Source organism: Girardinichthys multiradiatus, chromosome 8 (genome assembly GCF_021462225.1).
Source record: "Girardinichthys multiradiatus isolate DD_20200921_A chromosome 8, DD_fGirMul_XY1, whole genome shotgun sequence".
Classification (NCBI taxonomy): domain Eukaryota; kingdom Metazoa; phylum Chordata; class Actinopteri; order Cyprinodontiformes; family Goodeidae; genus Girardinichthys; species Girardinichthys multiradiatus.
In genome coordinates, this window is record NC_061801.1 from 25,424,729 (window position 1) to 25,440,254 (window position 15,526).

Here is a 15,526-nt window from a genome sequence, read left to right on the forward strand (position 1 = left end):
GTTGTGTTTCCCCGTCAGTTTCAGGGAAAGCAAGAATTCAGTCTTTTGACATAGTTTTGTGAAGACTGAGAGAAATAGCTTTAAGTTTCGGTCATTTCCAGTTGTTTCAACTTGTTGAGCAGGCTTGTTCAGTCCGTGTTTTGCCACCATTGATGACTCAGGTTAAATGGTTCATTGTGGGATTGGTTAAAGTTTAATGACCCTGCAATATAAAGACATCACCTATAAGAGGCTGGTACACAGGAACTGCCTGCAACTGGGTCCTTGACAGGAATCAGGGTAAGACACATTACTTTTGTCTTTAAAGTGTAAATGAATCATTCAATTTGTATATTGTTTAGTTAATATCTAAGACTAGGAACTAAAGTCAAAATAAAATTTAAGGGAGTTTTTCTCATAGTATCAATCTTATCAGATGTGAAAAATTTTTTCTTTAATTGACCTGCGTAGAGTAACATGCAACACTTGTTCACTCCCCTGTTACATAATCTTGTTGTACTTCTGTGACAGAGCAAAGAATCAGCTTGACACTTGACACTTAGGAGGATAAACTTAAAACTCCACACTTTTTTTCTGCTGTCATTTGTTTGTTTGGGCTTTGGAAAGTACAGCACGTGCGGTACAGTGACTGCAGATCTCAGAAAATAATCTGCAGAGTCATGACTGACTCAGCCAACTTCATATGTTCAAAAACACTTCTTATTTACCTAAAATTGGGAATATTCTAAGAGTTAATTCACAGGATGCTTGAATATAAATGCAACAATAATAAATCCTGCAGTAGCTAAAACAGTTAAGCCTAATTATTGTTACAGTTATAAGGTTATCCATGGCATCTGTTTTGCATTATTTATATTCTGACCCTAAGATTTAAGCAAAAGTAGAGAATGAGATTCTGCTGAATTTAGTAGTACTTTTCACAGGCTTTATGTGCAGAATATTATTAGCTTTTTTGCAATTCTGCGCTTCATATAGTAACACAAATATAACAAGCTAATATTAGCTTATTATTTATGTGAGCCATCTGCTTATGTAGGGAGCTCAGAGAGGGTAGCTTAACAGATGCGCTACTCCTGGCTTGTCAACTGTAAAACTTTATAAATCAGCCTTTAAACCGTTAAAGATGCTCCTTTAGTTTTCCAACAATCACTGTGGGTGTTTTTTTTACTGCCCCTGGAAATATTCTTGAACAGCTGAATTTGCATTTGTATTTATAAGAGTGTGGCAGTCTTCTTTTAGTCAGTTGACCAGCAGTCTGCAGCAACACGTAAGGGGGGGAGAGTGTGTATACACTATAATCTATACAGCTGGAGAAAAATCTGGCCACTCCCGCACTTGTTCTCAATATACTGTTATCAAGATATACCTGCCATAATGATTAGGACTTTCTGTTTTTTATTAGTGCCCTGATTGAATTTGAATTTATGTTGTTCTATATAACATAACAACCAATTATTTGACTCTATAATATGATAGCTCTCTATAAAATGATAGGGATGGGGAAATACACAAAGAAAACTCCAGTCAGAATAATGTTAGACTCCAATTGTTGGTTTTCCTTGTTCCATTTTTAAAAATCTGTAAATGTCTGGAATATCATATCAACCTCACCACAAACACAAAATATTATTCTCAATATATGGATTAACAACAAACTCAGTTTGAGAAGTACCAATATTAGTCAAACAGATGATAAACCAAACATAACTGCCATGGCATATGATTTATGTAATTTCTCAGCTTTTACCAATAACACATCTCTGTTTTAAGCTCCACACCTAACTAAACACAGTTATTTTTGTCACATTAGCAATAATTGTCCTGTATTGTGGGTTTGCTGTACGACCAAAACACAGACAAGAACTTGGAAGCAGCATGGTGATCAGAATGCTTTAATGATTAAAAATGACAGAAACTTACAGGCATGGAGAGAGGAAGGAAGCAGCAGTAAACAAAGAAAATCAAGGAGCTTAAATAATGAGGAGAGGGTGGAGAATGACACTGAGACCTGGTGAGCATAATCAGGAGAGAATACTGAGCAGCTGTGGAGGAGAGCAAACAGACAGACTAAGAGAAGGAGATGAAAAAAACTGATAACACAAGGAGCTAAGCTAGACACAATAGTATATAAATGATTTGGTAAGACCCCGACAACAATAATAAACACAGATAAATGAAATGAATATGGTAAGTAAGACCCTGATGGCAATAGCAAACCCAGCAAAATCAGGAAACAAACACAAAAGAAAACCAAAACACAAACGAATTGTGACTAATTTATTTGACTTGATTCTTGATTTGTCTCTTGTTCTCCTTTCACAAAGGCACCAGGTCTATAATTTTTACATTTACAACTGTTTTTTTTCCCTTTGCCAAATATCAAATTGTTTAGTTCCTGAATATTCAAAATGGCCAAGAAAATTATAATAGTAGCCCTTGCAGTGCTGCTGTTAGCATGTCTTGCCACATTTCTGGGTGTTTTCTTTGGTGTGACGAAAAGAAGCGGCTACTGGAAGGCAGCTGTGGCAGCAGATGCTACCACCTGTTCAGAGGTTGGCAGGTAAGAGCATGTCTCCACAGCAGAAGTATGAAAACTTCATGGACTCATATTTGTGACTACCTATACAGAGTAAAAAGCTGTCCCCATGTGCCTTTTAATCCCTTTTACCATAGGGATATACTCCAGAAAGGGGGATCGGCAGTGGATGCTTCAATAGCTGCGTTATTATGTGTTGGATTAATGAATGCTCACAGTATGGGCATAGGAGGAGGTCTTTTCTTCACTATCTATGATGCAAAAACTGGTACAACACACTAAAAGATTCTCAAATCTCTGCATCTCCACAAACCCCAAAAACCCATGCAAATCATTTGTCTTTATGTGACGTCTATACAGGGAAAGTTGAGGTGATTAATTCAAGGGAGACCGCGCCACACAATGCAACAGAGAACATGTTTGGGAACAGCACAGAATTATCCCGGAAAGGTAATGTTTTACCAGTAAAATGAGGCCAAGGAAATAAGTGGAGGTAAAAAGGTACAGTTCCCTCCACATTCCTTGTTTAAAATGTTTAAAGAGCCTTTAAAATGTAATACAGGTGCATCTCAAAAAATTTGAAAATTATTGAAAATTTTTCAGATAGGACATTTCTTCTGATCAATAGAAATACAAAAAGATAAAAAGACGAAAAGTTCCCCTAAATAAATAAGCTTCTGTTCACTTTTCAACTTTTCTTGGATTTTAGGAGGGTTGTCCATTGCCGTTCCTGGAGAGATTCGAGGCTACGGGATGGCCCACAGCCGGCACGGCAAACTGCCCTGGAAAGACTTGTTTCAGCCAAGCATTGAACTTGCTGAAAAAGGATTTCCACTGGGCAAGGCGCTGGCGAGAGCTATTGAAAGTAACAAGGAAGTTATCCTGAACGACACAGGCCTCTGGTGAGAGGAATCACCTTTAATTAACTCTCTGTTTCATAGATGGCCTTCTCTGTCTCACATGATCTTTCTTGTCCTCCTTCAGTGAGGTGTTTTGTGGGAAAGCCGGTGATGTGTTAAAAGAAAATGAGACCATTAAATTCACCAAACTAGCAGAAACATATAGGACAATAGCCGAGAAAGGGGCAGAGGAGTTCTATGTAGGGCAACTGGCTGAGGATCTTGTGAAAGATATTCAGGCTGCAGGTATCATTTGTTTTCTATTCAGTTGTTTCTGTTTCATATTGTTCCTACATACAATAACTTGTAAGAGTACTTATTTCCACTTTAACTATCTAGCGTTTTCTTTTGTTACAACCTTCAATGTACTTTATTAGGATTTTACGTGACAGGCTGGTTGGTAGACAAAGTAATAGTATAGTTTTATAGTGGAAGGAAAATATAAATTGATTTTCAAACTTTTGGAATTTAAAGCTGTGTTTTGAGGCATGTCTCCACCTGGTTTTATATTCTTCTTTGCAAATCAGCTCAAACACCAGCAGATTGAATAGATGGCATATGAAGTAACCACTACCTCTAAAAAACTAATAGACTGATAACATGGCCATATTGCAATCACAAACTTTAATGTATTTTATTTGTATTTTATGTGACAGGCCAATACAAACTAGTTTATAACTGTGTAAAATTATACATGTTTTTTTCTAATAAAATATAAACTGTGTGTAATGTATTAATATTAAGTCCCACTGAAACAGCTTTAACTCATTAGACTATGTCTCTACCTGCTTTGCACATCTAAAGACTTTTTAAATCTCATTTATTTATTTATTTAAAACATCTGTGAACATCAATTTTCAATTTTTACCCAAAATTCTCAATTGGAAGTAGACTTGAACTTTAAGTAGGCCATTTTAACACATCAATATGATTTGTGGGATTCATTCCATTGAACCTCTTGCTTAGTTTAGGTTCATTTCCTTGCTGGACATTGAAGACCCTAAGGCTCAGGTCTTTTGCAGCTTCTATCAGGTTTTATCTTCCAGGATTTTCCTGTATTTTGATTCATCCACCTTTCTTTCAACTAATCAGCTTCTCTTCCATGCTGAAGAGATGAATCCCCACAGTATGATGCTGCCACCAGTGAAGACTGTTTCACTTCAAAGTTGTCTACTACTTTCTTATGTTCCTTCATGTAAAAAAAACAAATAAAATATACTCAGGTTTGTGGCTGAGTGAGAAATTGTGTAGAAGGTCTTACAAAAAGCTTGTAATTAGCCTATTTCATGAATGTAAACAAAAAAGTGACTTCATAGGAGATTTCAAGCAACATGCATATATCCATCCTGGAAGTCAATAGCTAGAAAGAGGAATTCTGTCTTTGCTTTGGAAATGTTCTCCTTAGAACTTGTTTGCAAATACATTTCTGCAACAACTCTTAAGGTTTTGCTTTATGCTTAAAATGTTTCAAATTCTGTCCAGATTTGTATGTACAGATTACAAGTCAGTATGTTATTTAATTTTTGCTCTGTGAGCTTCTCTGCACCTCACATTTGCAGGATAAGGAGAATTTATTTACCTTTCTTTGCTCTGAAATGCATTCACAGTCTTTGTCAATCCATGTTTAGGTGGCATCATCACAAAGGAAGATCTGAAGGATTATGTGCCTATCTTGGATGAAAACCCTTTAAGGGTGAATATGGGGGAGTACTCTATGGTTGTTCCCAATGCCCCTGCTAGCGGCCCTGTGGTATCGCTGATATTAAACATCCTGAATGGTAAGCATTGATGCACCGTCCAAAAACATCCTGAGTGGGAGAGAATGTTTCAGTGTGAGCTGCCTTCCAGTCATTCTCATAGAAAGGAGTCACCTCTGAATAACATGTAGGGCTTATGTACAGGAAATCCTCTCTTAAAGGGATATTTTGACTTAATTTAACCAGAAATAGGATGGGTTATGTAACTGGGAACTTGTAAAAATGCAGATTCTCCCTTTTATGGTCTTAGAGGTAGAATAAAAACTTGGTGTTGAATGGTAATTGTAATGTTACCAATATGATATGAAGATTCTTTTAATCAAATCACTGCTAGTGTTTTTTTCTTCTTCTTTTATTCTTTCTGAATACGTCATCTGTCTGATTTAGCTTGTTGTTGGCTGGACCATAAAATTCAAACTGCTGGACTGTGAAGACACCGTCACGCTGTCTCAGCTTTGTGTCAGAGCAGTGACAGTATCTGCCACAGAGGATTAGAGAAACCTTCCTCTAAAATAATTAATCATCAAAACCCTCTCCCTTTCCTTTGACTGGCGCCTACGCACTGTACCCCACTGCTCCAGACACCCTAACAGTAATCCCACAAATTTACTTCTAATTGGACACAGCTTATTTGCTCAAGCTTGAGTCAGATTTTAATCACTGTAAAATAAAATGCTCTCGCCCTGCTGAGTTGCCATCACTCCTGCTTCTCTCCCGAAGCTAAGACCAATAAGTCCTTCCCTTCCTTCTGGGGCTTTCACCTCAGACTTACATGTGGGATTAAATGAATACACATTCAATGACAAGTCAATTATTTATTTGTCTATTTGAAGCTAAAAGGATGAAACAGATGGTAAAAGCCTTCATTTTAATCAAGTGCTAATAGAAGTTGTGCTTGTTTGCAGGGTACAACTTCAGCGCTGACAGTGTTACGACCAAAGAGAAAAAGATCCTAACCTTCCATCGCATTGTGGAGGCCTATCGTTTTGCTTATGCAAAAAGAAGTTTACTTGGGGATCCAAAGTTTGTTAACATTGAAGATGTAAGTTAATTGACTTTGAAGAGTTCACTGGAATTATGCTAGTTTTGGTGGGAATATGCCATGACTTACACAGTGGAAAAAAGCTTAAATTTGAGCTTTACCAAACCTTCTGGGAAATAAAACACTAAGCATCAGATTTCATCTTTCTAACACCTACTTTGCAGACTTGACTCGTTAACACCTCGGGACAGGTGACAGTACAACTCACATGGCATTATTAGGGATCTGTTTTGGAGCGTCGACCCAAAGACTGAACTGAATGGATGGTGTAGCCAGTGACTTGTGTGCCTTCAATGGCCCCTTTAGTGACCTCAATGGCACTATTAGTTGACTACAATTATATTAGTCTATTACTATTAGGCTGTTACTTCCAACCATGCTAAGATCTAAAGAAACCTTCTGGATGAAAGGTGAAACAACCTCAAGGATTAATAGAAGATGTCCATTTGTCTTCTGCTGAAGCAATTATAAAAAAGCAAAGGACCTTGTGAAGATGCAGGGCAAAGCCAGTAATTGTTTGTTATTATCCAAAGTGAAATTAGTCCTCTGCCAACAGTGACTGAAAGTCCACTCAGAGAGAAGGAAATCATTATTCCAAAATGACCATAAAACGGCAGATAGCAGGTTGCAAATATACTTAGGACTAAAGACATAAGGTTTTAGCCGTAAGCTTGAGGACAGGAGGATTAGGTTAACAATAGTTAAACCAAACACAACTAAATGTCAAAGCAACAAGAAATACAAGGCTAAAATTAACATATACAACGCAATGTCCTTTATTTCATGACAAAAATCAAGAATTTGATGTTAGTTTATTTTGTCAATTGTATGGAACCCGTGCTGAGAGCTCAAAACTAAGGTATGTACCCAACTGTGACTTATGTAGACTGTCAGATCTCAACTAATTACCAACGTTTAAACAATAAAACAGTGGAAGTCTTGGTCACTTTGACTTTAGGATCAGAGACTAAAATTGTTTGACAACCACTGCTTAAAAAGTTATGCAAAATAAAAAAGAACCAGTAGTGTGTTAAATTAGCATAAAATTGAGAAGTTAAAAATACAGAAGCTTAAATATTGCAGTTAATCTCATGTTTAGTTCTAAGCTAAAGAAGCTTTCAAAGCACTGCTAACTACCTACTATGCCAACCCCCTGCCATTGTATATCAATAAATCAAGTCACATTACACATGAAGGCATGGTTTTATCTGTAATTAAAATATTGCACAATAAAATATTATTTCCAAAGTTATGAAGAAATTAAGAACATTATGAGTGTCTTCAGTCAGAAGCTTCTTCAGATCTGCTGTAAGACAAACCTTTACAGGAGATCCTTCCTGCCCATGTCTAACAGCATCTACAACAGCTCTTTGAAGAAACCTGCATAATATGAGCTACAACATTTAATTTCCCTTTGGGATGAATAAAATATTTTTGAATTCAATTTGAATTCAATTTGTTATCTTCTGGGAAGCCAGGTTGGTCCTAAAATTAATTTTGGTAGCTCCAGTGGCACATTTAATGTTCCTAGAGACCTTTTCTTTATACTTTGATGAAGAGTGTTTCTTTTCTTGTTTTCAATTCAATTTAATTCAGTTTATTTATATAGTGCCAATTCACAACACATGTCGTCTCAAGGCACTTCACAAAGTCAGGTACAAACATTCCAATTAATCCTAATCATTGAACAGTGCAGTCAGATTCGGTTATTTATTCAAATTGGATAAAAAGTTTTTCTGTCTAAGGAAACCCAGCAGATTGCATCCAGTCAGTGACTTGCAGCATTCACTCCTCCCGGATGAGCATGTAGAGACAGTGGACAGTCACGTTGACTTTGCAGCAATCCTTCATACTGAGCATGCATGTAGCGACAGTGGAGAGGAAACACTCCCTTTTAACAGGAAGAAACCTCCAGCAGAACCAGGCTCAGTGTGAGCGGCCATCTGCCACGACCGACTGGGGGTTAGAGAGAACAGAGCAGAGACACAAAGAGAACAAAGAAGCACTGATCCAGGAGTACTTTCTATGGGAAGGAAAAGTAAATGTTAATGGATGTAGCTCCTTTAGTCGTTTCACCTAGAAAGAAAGAACAGATAAACTCTGAGCCAGTTTTCAAGGTTAGAGTCTGAAAGAGAGCACATAGAGTTAGTCACAGTTAAGCTCAGTCAATTTCCATGTCTAGGAGAGAGAAAGGGTTAAACACTAAAAGACAGAGACATGTGGATCATCGGTAGAAGGTGAGCATTAAGTTCTTGCCAGCAGAAGCTTGGACGATGCACCTCTCCAGAAAGGTGTCACAGGTAGACACAGAGTCAGGCCAGGTGTAGCTTCTAGGAAGAGAATAGAGAGAACAAGGTTAAAAGCTGAAATAACATCAAATATTGCAGAATTAGAGAGTAGTGTGAGAATGTAGCGAAAAGGGTGAAAGTGGTCATTATGTCCTCCAGCGGCCTAAGCCTATAGCAGCATGACTACAGAGATAGCTCAGGATAACCTAAGCCACTCTAACTATAAGCTTTATAAAAAAGGAAAGTTTTAAGCCTAGCCTTAAAAGTAGACAGTTTATCCATCTAGAGCCCACTGATGGCCATTGTTATACTAAAAACCACAACGATTGGGATACCTCTCTCTGTCAGATTGACCATAAACATTGGAAAAGAGAGGGGGTCATACAGGTAGCAGAAATGGAGGGTGTGTTTTCCCATTAATATGTCAGTGTCTGGGGCTGGGCTTTGCAATGGAGCAGTTATTAGCCTAGTTTCCTTACAGCATGAAGGGCCTGGATTTGAATCCAGGTCTGTGATCTTTCTACGTGGAGTTTGCATGTTCTTCCTTTGCATGCATGGGTTCTCCCTGGGTACTCTGCCTTCCCCCCACAGTCCAAAAACATTTATGGTAGGTTAACTTGTTAATTTGTTTCACTCATGCCCTTAGCAATGAGTGTGTGTGCATAGTTGTTTGTCCTGTATGTGTCTGGTTCTTCCTCTGATAGACTGGTGGCCTGTCCAGTGTCCATCCCATCTCTAACCCAATGACAACTGCAGACAGGAACCAGCCCTCACAACCCACATAGATAAAGGAGTGTAGACAATGAATATATGCTTTTTTGGGCTTTGAAACACCAGATCTGCTAACAAAATGCTGTGACAGTTAAAATTAGAGGCTGAAAAGTACTAATAATTTAGCTCTGTGTTACTGTACTTTTTTGGTTTAGCACAGCTATGAACTTAATCAAGTTAAATATCTTTATTCCAAAAGCTCATCCAGAACATGACCTCCTCTTCTTACGCCAATGCCCTCCGGGAAAAGATTACGGATGATACCACACATCCCATGGGCTATTATGAGCCACAGTTTTACTTGCCTGAAGACTACGGGACATCCCACCTATCAGTTGTATCGGAGGATGGAAGTGCTGTGGCTGCCACCAGTACCATAAACAATTAGTAAGACCTCCCAATTATTTTGTGACTATTTTAGCTATTATGCTTGGACATCTGATAGGTAATTGTCTTCCTACAGTTTGGGCTCCAAAGTCATCTCAAGATCCACAGGAATTATTCTAAACAATGAGATGGATGACTTCAGCTCGCCATACATCACAAATTCTTTTGGAGTTCCTCCTTCCCCGAACAATTTCATCAGGCCAGGTAAACTTATACCTGCACTTTTCATGCAAAGACCAGTGGCACACAATCAGAGGCTGCAAAGTATGCTAAGAGGGTCTTACGTACTGCCAGGCAGAGCACCCTAGAGGTCCATAGTAACTCTGGAGGAGCAGCAGAGATCCACAGCTCAGGTGGAAGAATCTGCTGACATGGCAGTGTTTCTCTTTCCCTCAACAAATCTGACTTTTGTGGAAGAATGGCAAGAAGAAAGTCATTGTTAGTGTGTTAAGAGATGTCTTGCTTCCAATCTGGCATGTAAGGGAAACACCAAACATTTGGAAATATGTGATTTGGTCATAAAATAGTATAATTGAACCATTGGGCCTACATGCAAAATGTTATGCGTGGCAACACAATAACACTGCACATCTTCACCACCCTGCGATAAAACATGGTGGTGGCAGCATCATTCTGTTGGGATGATTTTCTTTTGCAAAGACAGGGGAACTCTTTGAGGTTTGAGGCAAAAATGTGTTTAATGAAATTAGATGCACCCCCAGAAATTTTTCACGGGGGGGGGTGGGGGTGGGGGGGGGGGGGTGGGGGGGGGGGGGGGGGGGGGTAGTTAACATGTAGAAGCCCTTGACATGAGAAAACCACAGAAGAGAATTGGGTGCAGATTGTTATTGCTCCTTTCCAGAACATTCAAGATAATCCTTGCATCTCCAGAACCCTTTCCAGCACTAGTAAAAAAAACAAGGGGGATCTCAGAATACTAAAAAAGTAATGTAAAGACAAATATCTTGCTGGTTTTAAAGTGTGGCTACTCAGTGCAAATTAGGTCAGTTTCAGCAGATTTGTTAATAGGTCAGGCAATTTGAGAAAAAAACTGTTCGACATTATTTCATTTGTATAAAGTTACATTTATTTTGGCTCAGACACAATAGAAATAACAGGAAACAAGCCTTGTTTTTATTCATCTGTCAGCTTAATAAATGCTCACATTCTCTTAACAGGGAAAAGGCCAATTTCTGCTATGTGTCCAGCAATCATTTTTGACAAAAACAACAATATCAGGATGGTAGTCGGAGGTTCCGGAGGAACAAAAATCACAACTGCTGTAGCTCAGGTAAAACACCTGAGCATATAAAACGTGAAGATATTTATGTTTCTAGTGTTTTACAATGTTGGACATGTTTGCTGTTTTAAAGGTCATTCTCAATGCACTCTTCTTCAACTTTGATGTTGACAAAGCCGTCGAAGAACGAAGGATCCACAACCAGCTGAGTCCCAACGTCACAGTGGTGGAATCTGAATTTGATAAAGTTAGTGTCAGAAATACAACGGAGCTCTGATTTATGCAGCTAATATTCGAGGAGTGTGCTGTGCAAGGAGACGATCCTACACCCAAAGCTATAAAAACACTAAACGCTTTTAAGTACTTCAGCCACCAGTTCATTAATTTTACCTTTCAGGGATTAATGTACTGTTGTGTGACAAAGTGAGGAGGTTTTGCAGCTCTGTTTCGAATGTCCTCTCTAACTGAAAGAATGTAGCTCTGTTGCGAGGTTAACATACAATCATCATGATGTTTACACACCATTCCTGTGGAATAGTTTCTAAAATCAAGATTTAAGTATACAGCCCCCACCAGGTAATCTGCACCCCCTGCAAACAGGATGTGCCCACTCAACACAGGGGGACACAAACTACCCACTGACTACAGTTACAAATAAGCAATATGAAATACAAAATCTGTTGCAGCTGCGACCACCTTATAATGAATCCACCGTCGGCAATGGCCTGTGTTGCCAATATTAAAACCTGCCATTGACTGAAGCCACGCACAAGCATCCAGCATATAAATGCCTACATATTTGACCACTTTTCTTGACAGGATTATGTAGGTCAATGTTAAGGGGTTGGTGTCCTACTACTGATCTGGCTTTCAAGCACAGTCCTCCAACATCAGGTTGAGTTTGGGATTTTGGTAAGGCCATTTCAGAAGCTCAGTATTAGCCTTTTTAATCTATCCAAAAAATGAGTTCTGATGTGTGTCTGGGATTATTGTTTAGGTTTAGGTGACATTTTAGAATTTAAATGTAGCCATCCTTCATTATTCAAACTTGTTTTTATTAATCTGCACCACAACATAATGCTGCCACCACCATGCTTGGCAGTTGTCAGAGTATTGGTTTTAAAGGCAAGCCTTGACTTCTCCAAACAGATTTTTGTCATTGAGGCCACTTGCTCTGTCCCTTTAAATCAATGACAATGTAAAATTTGCTACACAGTGGACATTGACAGCAGTGTTCTAGAAGTTTCCAGTTCATTGCAGGCTTGAGCCTGTGTGGTTCCCGGGTCTTCTCTGAAAATCCTCACTAATTAAATCTTTATCACATGATGACTGGGTTTTCTTTCAGTTTATGGCAAAGTGGTGACACATGCAACTAACTTGTATAAAACTGAATTGTTGGTCTGAAATCTATAGTTGATCAGAAATAACTCTATAAGATGTTTACACCATCTCAGTTCCTATTATGTGTTTCAATGACTTTCCTGTTGAGTTGAGGTTTGATCAAAAATTTTATTAATTTCATTTTATACTGACAACGAAAAGTTTCCAGCTGTAGTCCTGGTCACTAACAACAGGTTAATAGGCGTTGACTTTACTAAGTTAAAAAATATTCTAGAGCCTTTAGAAGCTCTTTTTAAACATATTTTGCTGAATGAGTTCATATATCTGAGCCTATATGTGCAACTATATGAACTAAAAAAAAATCAAAATAAGCTCAAACTTTGAAGTCATTTGTTTGTATAACAAGAAATAATGGTTTGAATAAATTAGTAAAGGTTTAAATAAATACGTGCTTTTTGTGAGCTGCTTTGTGCTAGCAAATTAATTAAACGTTTTACGTAATTTAATAATTATTTTTACAAGCCATGTTTATTTACTGAAGCTGCAATAAAGTTCATTAGATGATCCGTGTTCTATGTCCTGTGTGGCCCACATACAGTATTTTTGAAAACCATGTACCATTTAGTGTGTATATGTATATATATTTATATATATATTAATTCAGTTTTTTGTTTTGGCTCACAGGAAGTCGTTGATGGTTTGACAAAGAAGAACCATGAGACAGAGTACCTCAGCCCCACAACAATAGGAGCCGTGGTGCAGGTTGTGATGCGTCATGAAAACAGGCTGTACGCTAAGTCGGACAGTCGTAAATGGGCGGAAGCTGCCGGGTACTGAGGATATAAATCTTTCTCCAATTATAAAGTGTCAGTAGCTGCCTGAAGTTTGACACTTTTGGCAGATTGACACTTTTGATAGATTAGGACTCAGTGGGTAAAACAACCACAATCAACAGTCTGAGACAGCAGATTTTGTGTACACTGAACAATGTATATAAACTTTAAAAAAAAATAGTACCTCTGTTAATTCTAATCTCTTCTGAATTTACAGACCAAACTTAATTTATTGTCATTAATTTATTTGTTAGCTATATCTGAAACTGTAGCTTTACAGCTTTGTTTTAATCAAATGTAATAAATGTAATATAACAATCTGTAAAGCAGACATTAATCTATTGATAAAACTGTGTTTAAAGATGTCTTTTTAAAAGTACACATTTCTCTCGTGTTTATGGAGTTCCTTTTAAAATCATTAGCACAACTGAGCTGCTATTTAGCTGTTTATGGTTGTTGAATTATAAAAGAAGTAGCAACAAAGGTCTTAGACTGTAACCCCTCAGGGACAAACGGTTCCAGGGAAAAAAATAATGACTCAAAGTGCAGCGACCTACAGTGACCTCATCTCATCATATTTGCAGCTGGTCTCTACAATCTTGACTTTTATTGCCGGAATTGTGAAGTATTAGAAAGTGCTCCTATCATGTTTATTTTCTTGTCAAATTTTAAAGCTATTTTGCAAGAACACTGTAGTTTAAGGAGCTCATAGCATGCCCGTTCACAGGTTAACATTTTCTTCTCATGCATCTAATGTCATAGTTATAGTATGTGACATGGAGGTCAAAAGTTTTCTTTTCTTATTAACTTGTACATGAAATGGATAGTGTTTTTTTAAAGGTGGTTCTGGTAAGTTATTGTTGGTGAGAGTTCCCCTACATGTAGTGAAAACGTCAGATAGCCTTGAGTTTGTAAAGAGAGGAAAATCATTAGAGATGAAAAACTTCAGCTGATTTTAAATTAACTGAAATGGATATTGTTGACATATATGGGTTGAAATGCTACAATGTTTTAGTGGATATTAACCATCTAAACACTCACTGTTGCTATTGTCTCAGATGTGAAATGTTTACCAGGATAAGCACAGGAACGTAGCATCTTCACAGCTATTGCACTAAGGAGGAAATGGTTATTGGTTTTAGTTATTACTATGATAGAATTGTCTATCGTTAATGGCAACGTTATGATACAACTGGGATTTTTTTAATAATGAGCAGTTGTCAAATAAATTACTGCAACAACTGCTACTGCTGATAATAATAATAGTGATGTTGTTAAATGTACAGGTTGGCTGCTTGTTTCACTCTTAACACTTTTTGCATTTTTTTTTTACATATTTGAACACATTTGTGATAATATTGATAACTGGGATGAATTTCCACATTATAGTCATGATCCTAATTATCATATTGTTACATGCTTATGTTGTACAAATGATAGCCTATAGTGAAATCCGAAACGTTACTCCACTCTTGCCAACCTTTGAGCAGATTGATGTTCAAAGTTTGGCAAGAGTGGCGTGTAATTCTGCATGGTAGCTTTTCTATTGCAAAAAACCCCCAAATAACTGAGACACAGCTGTTTGTTTAGTAGTTAGTTTGTTTAATAGCTGGAAAGTTTAGATGATTAATTTCCACAAGTAAAGCACTGTATCCCACTAATATAAACATTTTCACATTTAATTTGTTTCGGATTGTCAGCATCTTCCCCCATCTGACTAGCTGTTAGCTTTTCACTGCTCTAAAGGGTTCTTTCACTTTTTAACAAACTAACTTGAAAATGAGATTTGTCTACAAGAGGTAGAGAAACTTTTACTGATAATAATTTAACAGAATCTTGCAAAACTTTTTAATCCTGTACATCTTCTGTCTGAGCAGTCCATTTAAGCTCCAGACTATTTAAACTGAGCACATCAAAGTCACCACGAAAAAGTATTTAAGCAAATATCTCTAGATGACAGAGATTATTAAAAGATGATCATACAGACAAGGATGTTTATGAGTATTCACAAACCTTCCACATGTAGAAAACAAAACCTATGGAGAAAAAAGCAAACTTGGCTGTACAATAATTTAACATATATTGAAACAATAAACTAGCTGAAAACTGCTGCTGTAGACAACATTATGGAGTCACTGATATCATGTATTTGGATACTTTTTTCACCTGATTCCATGCCAAAGCCTCTGACTTTCACAAAATTATTTTTGGTTTTTAATTGAAGAAACGTTGTTCCTGTTTATAGGCCTGGATCTCTTTTTTTGTATGGATCAAGGTCAGCTCACACGAGGAGTGAACACTACTCAGCTTTCTGTTGCAACACATTCAAAGACTTTGGGAGACATTCCCATGTACATTTCTCAGCGGTGATTTGAACTAGTTCCACTGGGAAGATTTGGGGCACATCCAGGATCTGCTGGAGGTAATATATT

General features: G+C 37.6%; 1 protein-coding gene across 1 annotated transcript; it reads left to right on the forward strand.

The window, feature by feature from the left end:
• The first annotated feature begins 127 nt into the window (after positions 1 to 127).
• Positions 128 to 15,218, forward strand: ggt1b (gamma-glutamyltransferase 1b). The gene is made up of 13 exons (XM_047373535.1): positions 128 to 279; positions 2,393 to 2,560; positions 2,674 to 2,804; positions 2,897 to 2,986; positions 3,246 to 3,438; positions 3,521 to 3,681; positions 5,064 to 5,213; positions 6,098 to 6,234; positions 9,493 to 9,680; positions 9,757 to 9,884; positions 10,859 to 10,971; positions 11,054 to 11,167; positions 12,946 to 15,218. The coding sequence occupies exons 2-13, from the start codon at positions 2,409 to 2,411 to the stop codon at positions 13,096 to 13,098; spliced, it is 1,710 nt and encodes a 569-aa protein (XP_047229491.1). The 5' UTR covers positions 128 to 279; positions 2,393 to 2,408; the 3' UTR covers positions 13,099 to 15,218.
• Positions 15,219 to 15,526: the final 308 nt, after the last annotated feature.